Below are 20839 nucleotides of genomic sequence, written 5' to 3' on the forward strand. Positions count from 1 at the left end.
TAAAGATACTTATTTAACCTTATAATAAATTAATGAAACTTCACATAATGGCTTCCGTTTATATTCATTGACATTTCTGAGGGATTTAATATGAGAGGTATGCTAATATTTAAGTAAAGCTGAGGAATTTGACTCAGCAAGCATGTATTAAACATTATTATATGTTAGGCACTGTACCAGGTGCCGTGAGTGAGGCCCCTACCCTCAGAACTTGCATGGTGATGGAGAGATAGGATCTGTACTCAACTATGCTATAGGACAGTGTGTGTCTAGCGTTATCAAAATAGAAGCACAGGGGAAGGACTGCTGAATTCCATCTAGGAACATCAAGGAAGGCTTCATGGAGGAAGCTTCTTTTGTGCCAGACTTTGACACATGGGTGGGCAGAGGTTAAATGTATATGTGTGGTAGAGATGGGCATTCGTGACCACAGAAGGAAAGAAAATTTGCTCAGTGCTTGTTATCTGCCCATCATCGTGTTGGAACTGGGAATGTAGAGATGACTGGGGTACTTAGGTTGGCTGAACAATGGGGGAAGGGAGAGAAAGGAAAAGGTGGCAGGAAGTTATGAAGGGAAGTAAACCTGGCTGCCAGGCTAGGGTCAGGTGGCAGTGGCCTCAGTGCTATGGAGCTTGGGTTTAATTTTTGAACAGCACCATGATCAAACTGTCTGTATTGAGGAGCTTGCCGTCTCTTACAGAGTTACAGTGTCTTATTTTTTTTCATTCAACCCTCATACCGGCTCCATGAGACAGGACTTCTTATCCCATTTTGCAGATGAGAAAGCCAAGGCTTAGCAAAGTTAAGTATCTTGTTCACGGCGACATTTACACTAATAACTCAAGGAACTGCAGGTCGAGCCCCAGTCTCCAAGCTTGACTCCAAAGCCTGAACCTGCAATGAGAAGGATAGGCTAGAGAAAGAGTAAGAAGCAAAAAAAGCTCATTGGGAGCCTGTGGCAATTGTCCAGGTGAGGAGTAAGGACAGGGGAAGGATGGATGAAAGTGGGAGGACGGATAAAGCTGGGGCAACGTCGATAGCCCCAGAGTGACTGGGATAGGTGGAGCAAGAGGGAGAGGAAGGAGTGCTCTGTAGGGTGGAGGAGGTGATGGAGGGCAGTGGACAGGATGGTAGCCCCACACTCCCCAGTGACTCTTGTCATTGTGGTAAGGATGTGGCTGATCAGATCATCCTGAGTCAGAACAGTTTGGGAAGTGGACGAGTGACTCAGGTGAAAGTGTGATGAGCCTCTGAGTTCTGATTCCGGACCTTCCCTGGAGTTACCGTCCATCACCTTTTACCACCCCAGCCACTGTTTCTCCATTAGTACAGTGAGGCAGTGGAATGGCTTGTTGGTCAGGGTATTCCGGGGAAATTCCCGGCTATTTAGATCAGCTCATCAGTACCAACCCAGCTATTGCGAAATAGGCCTCTTTTGACTGCCCCAAATGACACCTCCATTCTGAATAGAATGGTAAAAGTCCACCACATGCTTCCTCTCTCCCACCACTCAGCCCCTGCCTGGAGAAGCCACATCTCAGATTGGATTTCCTGCCTTACTAAAGTCCTTAATGAGCACTTTAGTAAGTGGTGTCGCCATTCCTTCTGAACCACAAGCCCATTTAAACCAAAGGCATTAGGAAAATCAAGTATGAGCTCTCAGATTAGGTACACCGTCATGATTTCATTCTCCCAAAGAACTTTGTCTTTAAAGAGCTCAATCATCTTCCCAAATCCATTCACAACCTGCAGGCAAGCAGGCGTCACCAGAGCCTCATGGCAAGCAGCAGCCTTCGTTTCCTTTTAAAAGGGGACAGGTCCTACTTTGCTGACCCCCGGGAGGACCACCACAGCATGGCAAGGGGTGAGGAGCAGTGTGAGAGAGAGAAGGTGCTTAAGCGGGCTGTGGTCAGAATCCAAGTCTGAAGATGACGTGGTCCCCAGTGCCCCCTAGTGGTGGGAAGTTGTCTGGTGCTCTGTTCCAGGGAAAGGAGATGGCCTGTTTTAAACATCTTGTGGCCCAATTTCCTTCTCATCAGGGAAGATTTACTCCTGGGCTAAAGAGATAACCTGGCATCTGCTCTAGGTTCTCTGATTCCCTGAGGGCAGCACTGTTTGGGAGGATTCACACTTGTGCTCCCTGTGTCTGGAAAAAAGTCTCAGAAACCAAGGAGTAAAGATAATGGGGGCTAGAAGTGATCCTTGCTTTCAGAGGTGCTCTAGGCTTGCCCTGTCCTAAATGTTAGCCACCAGCCACATGTGGCTATAGAGCATTCTGGAATATGGCTAGTCTGAATTCAGATGAGTCATAAATGCAAAATACATATTGGATTTCAAAGTCTTAATATGAAAAAAGTATTTTTTACAGGGATTACTTGTTGAAATGATAATATTTTGGTTAAATAAAATATATTAAAATTAATTTCACTTGTTTCTTTTTCCTGTGCACTGTGGCTGCTAGAAAATTTAACATTACATTTCTACTGGATAGCATTGCTCTTTACGGATGGGCTTTCTGCCCAAAACCGGGGCCCACATGACTGAGACAGGTTCCAGGCCTGCCCTTGGGCCCACTTCCAGAGCTGTGGCTGACCTTTTGGAGAGGTAGAGTGGGCTTAGCCTTTGTAATTCAGCCCTCCCCTCCCCAAGAGCCCTCTGAAATCCTACCATTCAGAAGTCATCACTTTGGGTAATCACAACTTTTCAAAATGCAAGTACCCTAGGATTAAGAACCTAATATCAACCAGGCATGGTGGCTCACGCCTGGAATCCCAGTACTTTGGGAGCCGAGGTGGGAGGATTGCTTGAGGCCAGGAGTTTGAGACCAGCCTGGGCAATGCAGCAAGACCCTCATCTCTACAAAAATTTAAAAAATGAGCTAGGCATGGTGGCACACACCTGTAGTCCCAGCTATTCTGGAGGCTGAGGGGGGAAGATGGCTTGAGCCCAGGAGTTTCAGGTTATAGTGAGCTGTGATCATGCCACTGCATTCCAACTGGGTGATAGAGTGAGACCCTGTTTCTAAAACAAAACAAACAACAAAAAACCAAACACCTAGTCTAAATATTCTGGGATCCCAGGGTGCCTACAAGATAGAGGAGGGGGCTCCAGAGAGAACTGTGGGAGGTAGAAAAACAGGAGTCGGAGGATACTGAGCTCCCTGGCTGCCTTGCTCTTCCATTTTGTGCTCAGCTCCCTGGCTTTGAGGCCACCTGTCTCTTAATAGGTTGACCTCTACCCTACCTAAGTGTTTCCTTGTCCTTAGGAAATGGGTCATTTGGTGCTGCTGGGAGTTTTATTTATTTATTTATTTATTTTTGAGCCAGATTTTCGCTCTGTCACCCAGGCTGGAGTGCAGTGGTGCCATCTCGGCTCACTGCAACCTCCGCCTTCCAGGTTCAAGTGATTCTTGTGCCACAGCCTCCCAAGTAGTTGAGATTACAGCCACATACTACCATGCCCAGCTAATTTTTGTATTTTTAGTAGAGATGGGGTTTTTGCCATGTTGGCCAGGCTGGTCTCAAGCTCCTGGCCTCAAGTGATCCACCCACCTCAGCCTCCCAAAGTGTTGTGATCATAGGCGTGAGCCACCTCACCTGGCCTGGAGTTTTAGAAGAGTCATATCAGAAATTTTATTTTCTCTGTTCCTCTGTCATACCCATTCTGAGTGGTTTGCCTGACCTTTGAAGGCTAAATTTCTTTTGTAATACAGAAGGGCAGCTCCTATACTTTGTGTAAAAGGGCCCTGGATGGCTGAACATAGCATTACAATGTGCAGTATATGGAGCAGAATTTGTTCTGCAGCCTGGCATGCTTTAGACAGTTTTTAAGGAAAGAATAAACTGTGAGCTGTACGTGTTAGCTGTGGTCAGTGTACTGTGTGGTCCCCCAAGGGACAGCAGCAATTCTTTAGGGGTCTCAGTATATGAGTCTTGGGCAGGCCCTTATAGACTTTGACTTTGTGTTTAGTGATGTAAATTCTTCTCCAGTGTTTGTGAGATGCCTTCTGTGTGCCTAGCATTGAATGAGGATTCAGTGGAGACTATCCAAGTTGGGATTTAGGGACCAGATTGCATTTGCCTCTCACGTAGCATTGCATTCTTAGACTTGCAATGCCTGTGATGTTTTTGTTTTGTTTTGTTTTGTTTTCTCTTCTAGGCATTTATAAACTGGAAAGAGGCTAAACTGACTTGGAGTTTTTTCAAACAGTCTTTCTTGAAACAGATTTTGACAGAAGGTAAATAGACGGTCACTCTGAATGGTCGGGAGACCATAGTAGAAGGGGATTTCATAGGACTGCCAATTACCTGGGTCCAGACCACCTGTCTAGAGCCTCTGGGGCAGAAGAATTTCAGAAATGGGAGGAGGGGGCTTAATACGGAGAGAGAAACCAACGTCTGTTTAGTTTTATGCTTTACCTAGGTGGTCTAATTTAAATCTCTCCACAGCCTTGTAAGAAACATATTGTTCCCCTTCATCATGGACAAGGAAACTGAGGGTCAGTGAGGTTGCAGAACTTCTTCAGGGTTTTATAGTAAGAAGGAACAGCTTAACTGGGATCCAGGTCTAACTCCAAAACCCCATGTTATATGATTTTTATGAATTTATTATAAAAGTATTATATCAGTTACATAAAAGTATTTTTATCATTTTTTTTTTGAGATGGAGTCTTGCTCGGTTGCCTAAGCTGGAGTGCAGTGGCACTATCTCAGCTCACTGCAAGCTCCACCTCCCAGGTTCATGCGATTCTCCTGCCTCAGCCTCCCGAGTAGCTGGGACTACAGGTGCCCGCCACAACACCCGGCTAATGTTTTTGTATTTTTAGTAGAGATGGAGTTTCACCATGTTAGCCAGGATGGTCTCGATCTCCTGACCTCGTGATCTGCCTGCCTCAGAGTGCTGGGATTATAGGCGTGAGCCACCGCGCCCAGCCTTTTTATCATTTATATCATTTATTTATATCATTTTATTTTCTTCTTCTTCTTAAAAATTATGTCAATTCCCTAATCCTGGATTTATTTTCTTAAACAACAAAATGCACTTGTATGAGAGTTTGGTCAGACTTTGGTCTTTTCATTTTACCTATGACAGACCTCTCAATGTGGAGGGCCAGCAAGGGGCTGGAAGCATATTTAGTTTTTGTATGTATATGTGTTGGTTTATTTGTACCCAGCTTTAATTAAAAAAGTGAGATTTAAGGCAGCTATAAGTTGCTGAAGGTAGTTGTTTCTCCATGTATATTTCATATCCATATACCTATTACTGAATGTATTTTTAATCTTTTCAAAAATTCTTTTAATTATATCTTTTAATTATAAAATATAGTCCCATTAGAAAAAAATAAGAAAATAGAAAAAAAAATACTAGTATTATAATACAACTGTTATTATCTTGTTATTTGATTCCCCCCCATCTGTATTTTTGTTCATTATGTCTCCAAAGGAAAGCAACTTCCCCTATGCCTCGCTTTCCCCATCTGTGAACAAGGGATAGGACCAGGCAGTGTCTGAGGGCTCTCTGATCTTTGAGAGTGCACACGTTTCTAGCCTAACCTGATAACTTTGCTATTACAAAAATGAAACCGTTCCGAGGCCTTCTTAGGGAAGGGAGAGTCAGAAGCCTCAGAAGAGCTGAGTGAAGGGCCTGAGCACTTAGCTCCTGGAGAGCAGAGACTGTGCCGTTCACCACTGCCTCCCTGTGGCCTGGCACAGGCGGGCTATTCAGCACGTATTTGTGAATGGGGTAAGAAAAGCAACAAGGGAACTGTTGTGAAATGGTGTATGTTGATAGTTCACGTTCTTGTAAGAACAGGAAAATCGGTGGAGGGAGTTTTGGAAAGGACGGTTGCTCATACGCACTTTTTTCCTTCCAAGGTTTTAAGAGCAGTTTTAATGAGTTTGAAGGAATGGATCCAGTCCAAGTGATGGCCCTAAATTGGTTTTCTGGATTGCAGACAACACATGTCTCTAGACATGTGGTTTAAGTTTACTGCAAACTAAAGCCTCCGGAGCTCAACCTGAATGTGGTGCCAGGAGCCTGCTCCATGGTTGGATCCCCCTAGCCTGACTCCCTGACTGGCAGAGTGCCATTAGGAACTTCTTGGGGCCTCCAGCTCCATGGCTGTGAAATAAGGAAGTTGCCTGACTGAGATCCTCAGATTCGATATATTTTTAAAACTACAGCTCTAAAAAAGTTGAAATCTCTGGTGTGGTTTTTTTGGTTTTTTTTTGTTTGTTTTTGTTGTTGTTTGTTTGTTTGTTTGTAGATAGAGTCTCACTCTGTCACCCAGGCTGGAGTGCAGTGGTGCAAACACAGCTCACTGTAGCCTTGACCTCTAGGGCTCAAGTGATCCTCCCACCTCAGCCTGCCAAGTAGCTGGGACTACAGGCAAGGCACCTACCATTATGCCTAGCTAATATTTTAATTTTTTTGTAGAGACAGGGTCTTGTGATGTTGCCCAGACTGGTCTTGAACTCCTGGACTCAAGCGATCCTCCTGCCTCGGCCTCCCAAAGTGCTGGTACAGGCATGAGCCACTGAGCTCAGCCTGAAATCACTTTCTGTAGTAGCAAAAATGTATGTGCTTCTGCCCCCACATTTCCTGAACACTATGCCAGGTGCTGAGAATACTGAGATGAATGAGTAACAGGCCATGGCCTCAAGCATTTCATTCTTTCACCAAAGACACAGACATTTGTGTGGTTAACTGTTACTGGGCTGTGAGGGGTGTAGTACTTGGAAACTCATTTCCTAGAGCTTTGCTAGGAAACCAGGGTCATAGAGATGACTGAGAGGGGCTCCTGCCCTCAGGGAGTTTACAGAATGTAGGAAGGAGAGGCCTGTTCTGCCAAAAGACAGGGAGGGCCCTGCAAAAAAGACACTCTAGGTGGTGAGAATGACAAGAGCCAAGTGGGCCCAGCATGACTCAAAGGAGCTGGAGGGCTAAAACCTGGGAGGTAGGGTGCAGCAGAAAATGACAGGGTGATGAGGGTGAGGTTGATGAAGGCAATCCAAAATGATAGCTTGGGGTCACTGTATAAAAACCCACAAATACAGAATTAAGGAGCCTGGACTTTTTCAAACATTAAAGAGTCATTTTGGCCAGGCACGGTGGCTCACACCTGTAATCCCAGCACTGTGGGAAGCCAAGGTGGGCGGATCACCTGGGGTCAGGAGTTCAAGACCAGCCTGGCTAGCATAGTGGAACCCCATCTCTACTAAAAATACAAAAATTAGCTGGGCATGGTGGCAGGCGCCTGTAATCCCAGCTACTCGGGAGGCAGAGGTTGCAGTGAGCTCAGATAGCACCATTGCACTCCAGCTTGGGTGACAAGAGCGAAACTCTGTCTCAAAAAAAACCAAAACAAACAAAAAAAACATTTAAAGATATGAAAGCAAGCCGGGTGCGTTGGCTCATGCCTGTAATCCCAGCACTTTGGGAGGCCGAGGCAGGAGGTCAGGAGTGCAAGACCAGTCTGGCCAACATGGCAAAACCCCGTCTCCACTAAAAAATAAAAAAAAAAATTAGCTGGGCGTGGTGGCAGGCGCCTGTAATCCCAGCTACTCAGGAGGCTGAGGCAGAAGAATCGCTTGAACCCAGGAAGCAGAAGTTGCAGTGAACAAGATCGCGCCACTACACTCCAGTCTGGGTGACAGATCAAGACTAGGTTTCGAAAAAAAAAAAAAGATACGAAAGCAGAGACTGATTTAAGAGCTGTGTTTAAGGCCAGGCACAGTGGCTCACATCTGTAATCCCAGCACTTTGGGAGGCCAAGGCAGGTGAATCACTTGAGGTCCGGAGTTCGAAACTGGCCTGGCCAACATGGTGAAACCCATCTACTAAAAATACAAAAAAAAAAAAGTGCTGGGCGTGGTGGTGGGCACCTGTAATCCCAGCTACTCAGGAGGCTGAGGCAGGAGAATCTCTTATGTCTGGGAGGCGGAGGTTGCAGTGAGCTGAGATCGCGCCACTGCACTCCAGCCTGGGCGACAGAACAAGACTCTGTCTCAAAATAACAACAACAACAACAAAACAAAACTGTATTTGCAGAAGCTGGAACTGTAAGCAGTGAGGGTGGATCCAAGCAGCACAGAGACACAGGCCTGTGAGGACCTGCAGTGGTCCCTACCACAAACACAGTGGCAGGGGCTTGGAGAGTCAGGGTGGGAGAAAGTCTTGAGAGAAGATTCTCACTGCTTCCAGCCTCTTGATGCTTTCCTTTTTGAGCAAGTTACTAGAAGGTGAGAATTTGCCCTTCAGGGCATGGGCACTGTTTAGTGCTCCTTTTCCATAGTGGTCAACTCTTTTTCCTTATAGATGAGAAACTTCATGAAAGCCAGGGGGATGGGGGCTCTGGCTGGTGTCTTCACCTTGAAGGCATTAGACTGTCTTAGATTTGAATCATGAACTCAGGTCTGCCAGCCCCAGGGAGCTGTCTCCACCCCGAGGAACCTTTGGATAAGCTTGTGCATATAATCATGGACTCTTCACAGATAATTTACGCTCAGATGATCTGACCTCCCCTTAAAACTTGGGACCATCATTTTCATTGTTAATGTTTAATAATCTCCACATACTTTTTAAAAAACTTATTTTTAGGGCCGGGCGCGGTGGCTCACACCTGTAATCCCAGCACTTTGGGAGGCTGAGGCGGGTGGATCATGAGGTCAGGAGATCGAAACCATCCTGGCTAACACAGTGAAACCCCGTCTCTACTAAAGATACAAAAAAAATTAGCCGGGTGTGGTGGCGGGCGCCTATAGTCCCAGCTGCTCAGGAGGCTGAGGCAGGAGAATGGCATGAACCCAGGAGGCAGAGCTTGCAGTGAGCCAAAATCGTGCCACTGTACTCCAGCCTGGGAAACAGAGCGAGACTCCATCTCAAAAACAACAAAAAAAACACTTATTTTTAGAATTCTTTTATTAATTTTTTTAATTTTTAATTTAACTGGCTTGGAGATTTGCTGTCAATAAAGTCCTCAGCACTTTCCAAATTGTTACTTTGAGATTATTTGAAATCAACATTAGGACAAGGACATGTCTTTTAACTGATTATCTAATATTTCTCCTTTATTTGTTAGCTGGAAAAGTTGATAGCTGGTAAAAGAAAGGAAACAATAAAGTAATGTGTATTTGACCTTGCTAATTATTTTGCTTTTTTGTTTATAGGCGAGCGATATGTGATGACATTTTTGAATGTATTGAATTTTGGTGATCAGGGTAAGATGAAATTGTGTAGTGTTTTAATTAAAGGTGAATACTATTAATAGATACTCCCTAATATTTTTCTCTGATATATTTAATGAAAGATGAACCTGAAGATTAAAGAAAATCCTGAATATTGTAAATTGTAGGTCTTTGTACTGACTGTGCCCTCCAATATGACTTTGGTGGCAGGTGTTCTGGTGAGACCCCGGCCCTCTAGTTCGCCTCCTGAGAGCTCTGGTGTTCATTTTGGGGGGTGGGAGGTGCCAAGAGAGGAGAAAAGGGAACTCACTGTCACAGCCACAAGAATCTGCCCCATGTTTGTGTGGCTAGATAGTCTTTCAGTATTTTCATTTTTATCTTTTAATGTAATCCCAAAGTAATGGAAATCAAATAGAAAAACATCAACTTTGCATTAATGACCTGTATAAGAAAGCACTGTTGATGGAAGCATTCTGTATCTTGACTGTATCAATGTTGGTATCCTGGTTGTGATATTGTACTATATAGTTTTACAAAATGTTACCACTGGGTAAAGGGTATATATATGGGATCCCTCTATTACTTCCTATTTTTTTGTCTTTTTTTTTTTTTTTTTGAGACAGGGTCTCATTTTCTTTCCCAGGCTGGAGTGCAGTGGTACCATCACAGCTCACTGCAGCCTCAACCTCCTGGGCTTGGGTGATCCTCCCACCTCAGCTTCCCAAATAACTGGGACTACAAATGTACACCACCACGCCTGGCTAATTTTTTCCATTTTTGTAGAGACAGGGTTTTTCCATGTTTCCCAGGCTCATCTCAAACTCCCGGGCTCAAGCAGTCCACCCACCCTGGCCTCCCAAAGTGCTGGGATTACAGGTATGAGCCACCGTGCCTGGCCACTACTACTTCTTATAACTCTGTGTGAATCTATAATTACCTCAAGCTAAACAAACTTTAATGAAAATATTAAATAATTTTAATAGTGCTACAAAAATTAAAGTAGAAAAACCAACATGATTGTTGTTTCTTCTCTTTTGTCTTGTAGGTGTGTATGATATAGTGAATAATCTTGGCTCCCTTGTGGCCAGATTAATTTTCCAGCCCATAGAGGAAAGTTTTTATATATTTTTTGCTAAGGTACTGGAGAGGGAAAAGGATGCCACACTTCAGAAGCAGGTAATGTTGGTTCTTATGTCATCTCTCAAGTGAATTCTCCCTTTAATTGCAAGACAGACAGGAATGTGAAGCAGTCTGTTTCTCTTCTGTTTGATCAGGAATTTTCTTATAGATGTCATTCTTCTATTACATTCTGTGTGATAGTGGGACTGAGGGCTCACCTCTTCTTTGGTGGCATTCTCCTTTTGCTCTTGGCTGTCCCTTCCTTCTCACCCCTTTGTTATTCTTTGTGACCTTACTCTTTTTTTTTTTTTTTTTTTTTTTTTTTGAGATAGAGTCTTGCTCTGACATCCAGCCTGGAGTGCAGGGGCATGACCTCGGCTCACTGCAACCTCCACCTCCCAGGTTCAAATGATTTTCCTGCCTCAGCCTCCTGAGTAGCTGGGACTACAGGCATGCGCCACCACACCCAGCTAATTTTTGTATTTTTAGTAGAGATGGGGTTTTGCCATGTTGGCCAGGCTGGTCTTGAACTCCTGACCTCAGGCAATCTGCCCACCTCAGCGTCCCAAAGTGCTAAGATTACAGGTGTGAGCCCCCATACCCAGCCATGTGACCTTACTCTTGATCTAGCCCTCTCAGGACTCTAAAGCTGTCCCCACTGCCCTGCAGATGCCCAGCCATGGGCTAGTCTTAGGCATAAGAATGCCTCCTTTATCCTCAGAGTCTCAAGAGCCAAAGGACGCAGAAGTTGGAGCCAGGCTAATCGAGGACATAGGGAGGAGAGGATGTGGTTGTTGGCTTTCACTCACCACACAAATTGTTTAAGCTTCTTACAACTGGGACGTGCCCAGAGCTACACTCTGACTGTAAGATTCTATACACTCGGGTTGGTAAATACAGAAGAAGAGATTTTAATCTAGGAGTATTTGTTGTAAGAGCTTCACTTTTTCCCAAACCACTGAAAATGTCTGACTTTTCTAAGAATAGCAAGCTAGTTCAGCCTCTTGCATGTCTTAGAAGAAATTTAGTAAAATACAGTTTATGCACAATATCTCAAAATGAGCTAATCTGGTACTCAGTCTGATGTAGGAATATTTTCCTAAGAGTACATTCACAGTATCATCATAATTTTGGAATGTTTAGCAGGAGAAGCACAGAGCTGGCTAGTGTATATGAAAACTTGCTGCACATTTAAGAATAAATATTAGTGGCCTGGTACAGTGGCTCATGCCTGTAAGCCTCACGCTTTGGGAGGCCAAGGCAGGAGGATTGCTTGAGGCCAGGAGTTTGAGATTCGCCTGGTCAACATAGTGAGAATCCCTTCTCTATTTCTATTAAAAAAAAAAAAAGAATAATAAATAAGAGGGGAAAGTGAGTGTTTCCTAAGCAATATTTGAAACAATTTATCCCAAGTGAATTGAAAACTAACCCTCCCCCTTACTACCTAAGGAGACACACACTTTTTCCTTCGTTTGCTAATTGACGTGAAAACAAACACACTATAAAAAAATAGTGATATCCATCACGCTGTTGGAAGAGTGAACTGTAAAACAGTGAAGAGAGAAGGCCAGACATGAAGGATGAAGGTTTTCTTCAGCTCATGATTCATCCAACTTCCTTCCCTCTTCCCTGGCCCCAGGAGGACGTTGCTGTGGCCGCTGCAGTCTTGGAGTCCCTGCTCAAGCTGGCCCTGCTAGCCGGCCTGACCATCACTGTTTTTGGCTTTGCCTATTCTCAACTGGCTCTGGATATCTACGGAGGGGCCATGCTTAGCTCAGGATATGGTACGCACAAGAGTTTTTCTGGATTTTTTCTGATTTCCCAACAGAAATAGAAGAGTCACAAAATTCAAGAACTTGTGCACACACAGTTGTTATCTGTGTCAGTGTAGGGAAAACTGTCTGGTGGCGGGGGCTGTGGGACTGTTCCTCTTATTCAACTCCAGACACACACTCAAGGTATAGGCAGGGGCGTTGGCCCCAGGACGATCAGCTTCCCCAGCCTCACTTGGAGAATTTATTAGGACTTCTCCTTGCTGTTGGCTTTCCTCTCGGGCCTAGAATGTGTTTTGCCAAGCGCTTCCCTGTGCTCCCTCTGGGGTGAGGGAGGAAGGCAGAGGGCAGGCAGTAATGAGTCTCCACTTGGTACTAAACACATCTGAAGATAGTAAATGCCACATAAATCTCCCAGCCTGGTGCATAAAAGCCTCTGAAGGATAACCCAAAGCCATTTGCAGAGAATAAAATTGATCTCTGCAAATAAAATGGTATATTTAATCCAGTGACTCTCAGTTTTTGAAGAAGGAAAGTATTGAATGTGTCGTCTAATTTTGAAACACCAGGCCGCTGAGGATCTCACAGCACTTGTTAGGCCTTGGGGACTTCACCAATTTCAAAATGTGCTGGGCTGTAAGCTGGCAGTCCATTTGCAGTGCTTCATCTTGGGTTTAGCAAAGATGTTTTTAATTTCTCAGGTCACTGGACAAGAACCCTGAGGACTTCTTTCTGCTGTCCCATCTCAATATAAAGGGCTTTGTCAAATGCCATTTTACAAGTTCACTAGCATGTTTTAGTCTCCACTACAATAGGGCCCAAACTTTTGGTGTTAGGGGAAGAAGGGCCAGGTTTCTGTACTAGAGCAAAGGTCATTAGGTTTGGAGAAACACCTGCTGTGAAACCAATGAAGTGGTTTGCAGCTCCCTGGGGCTTGTGCTATGAGAAGTATATTTCCATCAGGCAGCTGCAGGGAGGCCTCATTAGGAAGGTATTAGTAAGTTTATGGGCAGAGATTGGGAACTCAACTATTCTGTAGCAGCTCTTCCCCTTTAGAAAGCAATCACCAAGGAGCAGCCTTTAATGCCACACAATCACAGGGCGTTGCCTCAAGGAGGGGGCTGTCCCATCATTGTCATGACTCAGCCCATCATCTTAGTTTTGAAAGTGGAACTCGCAACACTGCTGTCCCCAGTTGTGTACTTGTCTTTGTCTTCGCCCTGGAAGTGAACTACTTACTTGTGAGCTGTACTGGCCATTTCCAGGTGTGGGACTCGGACACAGCACAGACAGGCTTTTGTGTAGGAGTGTGGCTTCTTTTCCATTGTTTGGGATTAGCACTGTATTTAATTAGGGTCTTTGTAAGTGTTCTGGGGGCTTTTCTTAGAAATCTTTCTCACACCTAGCTTTGCTTTGCTTTTTCTTTTCTTTTTTCTTGGTAACTCACAGAACAACACCTAGCTTTTCTATCCTTAAGCAAAACCCAAACATTCACAGAATTTCCCCAAGATTTCTCACATTTCTCTCTTAGGTGCTTCTCTCTTGCCCCTCTGCCTTTTACTTTTTTCCTTCTCTATCCCCTTGTCTTAATGAACTAGGGCTGCCATGACAAAGTACCACAGACCGCATGGCTTTAAACAGCAGAACATACTGTCCGTCAGTTGTGGAGGCCAGAAGTGCACAATGAAGCTATGGCCAGGGCCGTGTTCTCTCTGAAGGCTTGAGGAGAGGCCCCTTCCTACCTCTTCTAGTTTCTAGTGGTTGCTGGCATCCTGGCATTCCTTGACTTGCAGCTGCAGCCCTGTGGTCACACGGCTGTGTTCTCTCTGTCTTCACATCGTCATCCCCCTGCGCTCTTCACGTCGTCATCTCCCTGCGCATGTCTGCCTCAGTGTGCAAATTTCCCCCATTTTTTTTTTTTTTTTTCATGAGATGAAGTCTCACTCTGTCACCCAGGCTGGAGTGCAGTGGTGCGATCTCGGCTCACTGCAACCTCCACCTCCCGGGTTCAAGAGACTCCCGCCTCAGCCTCCCGAGTAGCCGGGATTACAGGCACACCCTACCACACCTGACTAAGTTTTTGTATATTTAGTAGAGACGGGGTTTCACTATGTTGGCCAGGCTGGTCTCAAACTCCTGACCTCAGGTGATCTGCCCCCCTTCGGCCTCCCAAAGTGCTGGGATTGCAAGCATGAGCCACTGCACCTTGGCCAAGTTTCCCCTTTTTATAAGGACACCTGTCATATTGGATCAGGGCCTGCCCTAATGACCTCATTTTAACTCAGTTTTCTTCATGAACACCCTGTTTCCAAATAAGGACAGATTCTCAGGTACCACTGGTCAGGACATCAACATGTCTATTTTAGGGGGACAGTTCAACCTAAAACACCCCTTAATTCAGTCTACAATCAAAGGTTGGTTCCATTCTTGAATTCCCCAAATGGACACAAAACCCTTTATGTGAGTCACTGCTTGGTGCCAGAGTTTGTGTTGTTCTCCATGCCTCACAACAGCCCACTGTTCACCTACTGATGGGCTCTCCTGTGCCATTAGCGTTCAGTTACCAGGTAAGGAGGCCCCCCACTCCTCTCTGCTTCTGCCAGGGAGAGGAGGATGAGGAGAAGCAGGAGGCACACTTGAGCATAGCCTTGAGCCTCCCGGGTGCAAAGCCTGGTCCCCACCTCCCTTCCTGGAGTCACCGTCAGCTAGGGTGGGGGCCAGGCTACTTCCTGGAGCAGCTTGACAAGCAAAATGCAATTTGAGGTGATAAACATGGAATCTGAGACAGGGCCGTGGAAAACGGTTTTTTGTTGGGCGTCAGGGCTGCCCTGTTAGTATTCCTTTTACAATTTTGTGACTGCCATAAAACTGTTTAGGGGTCCCACAGCATGGAGATCTTTTCTGTTAAACAGCTTTCATAAACCCTGAATGAGTTCCAGATTCTGAGACTCTGGAACTTCAGTCCCCGCTGCTTTTCTTTTAGTGGTTACATTTTTTTTTTCCTTTGTTGAGGTATAATTTACATAAAGTAAAATGCTGTTCTCTTAAGAGTACAGTTTGCTAAGTTTTGACAAATATGTACAAAAAATCCCACGTAACTAACCAAACAGATTCAGACATAGAATATCTCCATTTCCCCAGAAAGTTCTTTTGGGACCCTTTCTAGTCAACCACCCCACTCCACCTCAGAGACAAAGAGAAATCAGAAGAAATCTGATTTCTATCACCATGGATCAGTATTTCTTTTAAAAATAATTTCATATCAATGAAATGCGGCATGTGCACTCTTGCATTTGGCATATTTCCTTCAATATACAGTTTTTGAGATTCTTCCATGGTTTCGCATGGATCAGTGATTTTTGTTATCTGTTCTTGCTAAGTATTCCTTTGTGTGGATGGCCCACGTTTTGTTTATTCTTTCTTCTGTTGATGGTCAGTTTTGGCTATTATGAATCAAACTGCTACAGATGTTTTTGTGTAAGTGTTTTTGTGAACATGTGTGTTCATTTCTGTTGGATATATACCTAGGGGTGCAATTGCCGGGTCGTAGGTTAGGTGTATGTTTATTTTATTAGGTGCTTGATTATGGCCCTCTTAAAAGGGGGGAATCAATCCCATTTGTAAGCCTCCTGTTCTCTGGTTAGAAGATTTTCCCAAAGCTTGTTAGCTATAGAACTGCATTACTTTGTTTTAGAAGAAAATACCATATGGGCACTGGTTCTCACTTTGGATTTGTGTAATTTTCTGCTAGTCCTGGGCCCTGGGCTTTTGTTAAAGATCTTTTCTTCAGGACCTGCCAAACTGAGATTCCCTTAACATGCAGGGTCACTAGTGACTTTGAGTTCAAACCAGCAGGCCTATTCATGCTGATGAAAAAAGGGAACAGACTTGCTTGCTAGCCAGATAAGCTTTTAGTTGTCCAGCAAGAGATCTGTACATTTAGTCATAATTGTTCTTTTTTGTGTATGTGATAAGGTCTTGTTCTGTTACCCAGGCTGGAGTTCAGTGGCACTATCATGGCTCACTGCAGCTCTGACCTCCCCAGACTCAGGTGATCCTCCTACCTCAACCTCCCGAGTAGCTGGGACTACAGGTGTGCCCACCACACACAGCTAACTTTTGTATTTTTGGTAGACATGGGGTTTCATCATGTTGCCCAGGCTGTTCTTGAACCTCTGGGCTCTAGCAGTCTGCCAGCCTTGGGCCTCCCAAAGTGCTAGGATTACAGGCATGAGCCACCGTTCCCAACCTGTCCTTTTGTTTTTTGCTGATTATTTAGTCAATGCCGTAGAATGCTGGGAATCCTTCTAGATAATTAAGACCCTGGGCTCTAGCATGCAGTCTGCCCATTGCTGATACCAGCAGACCTCATAGTCTGGTTCTGGTTCTCTGGGTACTCAGCAGCACTGAGGGTACATGTGGGCCTTCTGATTGGGCTCTGGAGTCTCAGTGAGTTGTTTCCTTGTAGGTCCTGTTTTGCTGCGTTCCTACTGCCTCTATGTTCTCCTGCTTGCCATCAATGGAGTGACAGAGTGTTTCACATTTGCTGCCATGAGCAAAGAGGAGGTCGACAGGTGGGTAACCTGACAAGTACACCTTTAGTCATGGCCTTCAGCCAAAATGAAGTAACTTGTCAAGCTTTTTGCTTTTCATTCTGAACACGCATTTACAGATGGCTGTTTTAGAGGCAACACTTAGTCCACCAGTGTGGTGCTCCCCTGGGAACTCTGTGGCACTAGCATGGTTCAGCAAGTGCTCCCCACTGTAGGGCTGGGAGGCAGCAACTACTCTTTGCCTCCCCTTTGTGGAGGAAGAAACATGTTGGCCAGGACGGTCTCGATCTCTTGACCTCGCGATCTACCCGCCTCAGCCTCCCAAAGTGCTGGGATTACAGGCATGAGCCATCATGCCTGGCCAAAAAAGTGATATTTTATTGCATTTTTTAAATTCTCATTTTTTCCTGAAGTGGATTATGCCTTTAAGGCTATAGATTTGTGAATTCTGGAAAGTTCAGCAGCTGCAGAGCCCTCTTCTAGTGGCAGACAACGGACCCCCATCATCAGCTCCTCTCAGATGGCCATATCAAAGAGGCTGTGCTGTTGAATGCGTCTCTGCTTGAATTAGCATGAATTAACTATTGGTTTTATTCATTATTGTTATTTTACTCGGAGTTGGGGAAGGATGGCTAAAAGTTTGTGAATCTATGACTTAAACTCCAAGGATTGGTATAGTAGACCTTTCTGAGATAGTTTCTGAAAAACAGGTTACATATCTCTGCTGCTTTGTGGAAAAGAAGTCAAAGTACTGATCTATGATGGGTCCCATTTGAGTGGCTTATTCTGAAGTTGATCTTTCTGATCACTGATTAGTAGTGAGAAAACTTCCCCTGTGAGGTACAGGCTCTTGTACTGCATTAAAAGAGACTCTCTCTGGACTGAAAAGCAAATAAACTCCCTCTCTGGAACTCCAGAGGAAAGCACATCTCTCCTATTGGAGTATAGTATTGTGTGTGTGTGTGTGTGTGTGTGTGTGTGTGTGTGTGTAGTATTTTTACCACCCACTTTGATAAAGCTTATCTCCACAGCACACAGCACCTTGGCCTGAATCAGCCAAGGACCCATACCTGGGCATTTGAGGGATACAGTGACTTGCCTTCTTTTTTCTTTTTGGTAGAGACATGGTCTCACTATGTTGTCCAAGCTGGTCTCAAACTCTTGGCCTCAATCAATTCTCCTGCCTCAACCTCCCAATGTGCTGGGATTACAAGCATAGTTCTAGGGTACTGGCCAAGTTCTAGGACCTCCTCCCACACCTGCAGAATCAGGAACTCTGGTGGTGAGGGCCAGCCATATGCATTTTTAAGTCATCGTTATATTTTGAGACAGGGTGTTGCTCGGTTGCCGAGGCTGGAGTGCAGTGGCATGATCATAGCTCACCATAGCCTTGAACTCCTGTGCTCCAGCCTTCCTCCTCTCTCAGCCTCCCAAGTAGCTGGGACAACAGGTGTGTATCACGGCTAATTTTTTAATTTTTTGTAGAGACAGGGTCTCATGATGTTGCCCAGGCTGATCTGAAACTCTTAGGCTCAAGCGATCCTCCCACTTCAACCTCCCGAGTAGCTAGGACTGCAGGTGTGTGCCACCATCCCTGGGTAATTTTTACTGGTTTTTGTAGAGACAGGGGTCTACTAGCTATGTTGTCCAGGCTGATCTCGAACTCCTGGCCTCAAGCAATCCTCCCACCACCTCAGCCTCTCAAAGCACTGGGATTCTGCTTTCTTACCACCCCTCATGTGCACAACCTGGGTGGTGGCCTCTGAGGTTTTCTAACCCAGCAGACACGGCTTGAGGATGTCAAAAGTTTGGTTCCTTCAACAGCTATATACTTAGAGTGCCTGCCTGGTGCTAGGCGGAAACCAGAGGCTAGGGGATTTTGTTCTTGGCTGTACAAGCCTTTTGGAGGACTATCGCAGCTATTTTGTGTTTGCTGAGAATCTGTTTTCTTTTTGGAGAACTGAAGATAACTAAGTGATGTGCCACTTTGAAATCAGAGAAGTGCAAGAAGCGCCAGGATCCAAAGAGCTCTAGAGATACAGAGAGTGGGAGTGAGGATATGTGAGAGTCTGGAAAATAGCAAAGGTGATCCAGGCTTTGGTTTCAGTTCCCATTTCATTTTGGAGGCCAGTCATTTGCTTTGAATGGGGTCTACTGCCCAAGGTTACTGGGTGCTGCATTTCCCAAGGACAGTGGTGTGAGGTACTGAAGCTTAGGGGTCAGAAGTCCAGCTGAGTGTTACCTCACTCGTGAGGCAAATTACTCAACTTCTCTGTGCTGCTTCCCTTGTCTATGAAATAAATCCAAACTCTGCAGGGCAAGGCCCATGTGTGTTCATTCACCAGTGTGTCCCCAGCACTCCTCACAGGGCCTGTCACAGAGTTAGCATCCAATGTCTAATTATTACCCAGGTCACATTCTTGTATCTCACATTGAGGACTTGGGCTGAACAGGGTTTTTATGTTTTGATCACAAAGTGTCACTTAACTAACTAATTATTGTCTTCAAAAAACATACATCTCTTGAGTTGTTTCTTACCTTTCTGTTCAGGGTAAGGGGACAGGGACATTCCCATGCTCTCCGTGTAGCATTCGATGTTATGAAAACCTGGATTCTGGGAACTCAGGTTCTTTCTATGAGTTGATGTTCATGGCTGCTGTTTTGGGAGCAGCCTTGTCCCGGGCGAGGTCCCCACTGCCCTCCTTTTCCTGTCTCCTCCCCAGGTACAATTTTGTGATGCTGGCCCTGTCCTCCTCATTCCTGGTGTTATCCTATCTCTTGACCCGTTGGTGTGGCAGCGTGGGCTTCATCTTGGCCAACTGCTTTAACATGGGCATTCGGATCACACAGAGCCTTTGCTTCATCCACCGCTACTACCGAAGGAGCCTCCACAGGCCCCTTGCTGGCCTGCACCTATCGCCGGTCCTGCTCGGGACATTTGCCCTCAGCGGTGGGGTTACTGCTGTTTCAGAGGTGAGACTTCCTGAGCCATCATGCCACATGCTTCTGCAGCTGCCCCGCTGTGCCTCCCGCTAGGCCTCCCCTTCCCGCCCTGCCTGAACCAACTGGACAAGTGTTTGCCTCCTCCTGTCCCGTCCCTAGGCCTCTAGGGCAGCATCTTCTGATAGATGTGACAAGAGAATGTTGCCAGTGGGGAGAGAATGGACCTGCAGTATGGCTGTTATGCCTTTTATCTGACTTAGAAGCTGGAACCACAGTTGTCTTCCCTGGCTGGTCCCAGAGGAAGGAGGTATAGACTGAGGAACGGGCACTGACAATGGTTTCTTTCCCCAGGTACTCCTCTGCTGTGAGCAGGGCTGGCCAGCCAGACTGGCACACACTGCTGTGGGGGCCTTCTGTCTGGGAGCAACTCTTGGGACAGCATTCCTCACAGAGACCAAGCTGATCCATTTCCTCAGGACTCAGTTAGGTGTGCCCAGACGCACTGACAAAATGACGTGACTTCAGGGAAGCCTGGACACCTGAGGCACCTGGACCAGCTATGGGCAGTTCTGTGGGTGGAACACATATTCTGTGTAAGAGCCCCACTGAGGGCTCTGCAGCGGAGTGACAGCAACCCCAGAGGTGAGGCACCAGAGAGAGCCACTGCATGAGACACCTGTGACCATTCAAAGTCTGAAATGTGGGGGAGGAGTTTCATTTTTAATGAAGACCAAAAAGCCCTTTAAAAATAATAGTTTTTTCATCATTTTATAGTAATCAGCATTTTCTCTGTTACTAATGTACTCATTCCTTTTGAGTATGATTGGCCTTTGGAGCTACATGCTCCAACAAACTATATCTTAATTGTTAATTGTTAATAATTATCTGGCCCAGAAAAAGAGATGCAGTGATTTTACCCTTCACAGGAATATTGAACTTCTTCTGTAAAAGAGAGAGAGAAACCTCTCTTTTTCATGCACCACATGAAAACAGAGTGTGGCCCTGAAGTTGTGGCTTTCTCTGTGTCAACACTGTGGTCTGAGTTTTTAGAGAAGGAAAAATGCTACTCAGTGAGAAATCCAGGAAATGAAACCAGGAAGGTTTTCAGATCACATTTCCCAGAGTGCGTTCAGGAGAATCTTGCCTGTCATGATCACACTGTTCCCCGCCACCCCGGGTCAGCACGTACTTGACCCAGAGTGGGCTCTCAGGATTTGTTGATTGAAGGGTGGGTGAAAGCTGGCTGGAGACTCCTGGCCTGGCCATC

The 20839-nt window shown here is 45.5% G+C and overlaps 1 protein-coding gene across 2 annotated transcripts in view; it reads left to right on the top strand.

Annotated features, from left to right (window-relative positions):
- Nucleotides 1-20495, top strand: part of RFT1 (RFT1 homolog) — a 35015-nt gene extending 14520 nt beyond the window's left edge. For both annotated transcript variants that reach the window (XM_055274437.2, XM_063636196.1), the window contains 7 exons: nt 4159-4237; nt 9168-9218; nt 10231-10361; nt 11944-12088; nt 16545-16650; nt 19353-19602; nt 19924-20495. In XM_055274437.2, coding sequence (XP_055130412.2) covers nt 4159-4237; nt 9168-9218; nt 10231-10361; nt 11944-12088; nt 16545-16650; nt 19353-19602; nt 19924-20091 — 930 coding nt within the window. In that variant the 3' untranslated portion in view covers nt 20092-20495. The remainder of the gene's footprint in view (nt 1-4158; nt 4238-9167; nt 9219-10230; nt 10362-11943; nt 12089-16544; nt 16651-19352; nt 19603-19923) is intronic.
- The last annotated feature ends 344 nt before the right edge of the window (nt 20496-20839 follow it).

The sequence above is a fragment of the Symphalangus syndactylus genome, chromosome 1, assembly GCF_028878055.3.
Source record: "Symphalangus syndactylus isolate Jambi chromosome 1, NHGRI_mSymSyn1-v2.1_pri, whole genome shotgun sequence".
In the NCBI taxonomy this organism is placed as follows: Eukaryota; Metazoa; Chordata; class Mammalia; order Primates; family Hylobatidae; genus Symphalangus; species Symphalangus syndactylus.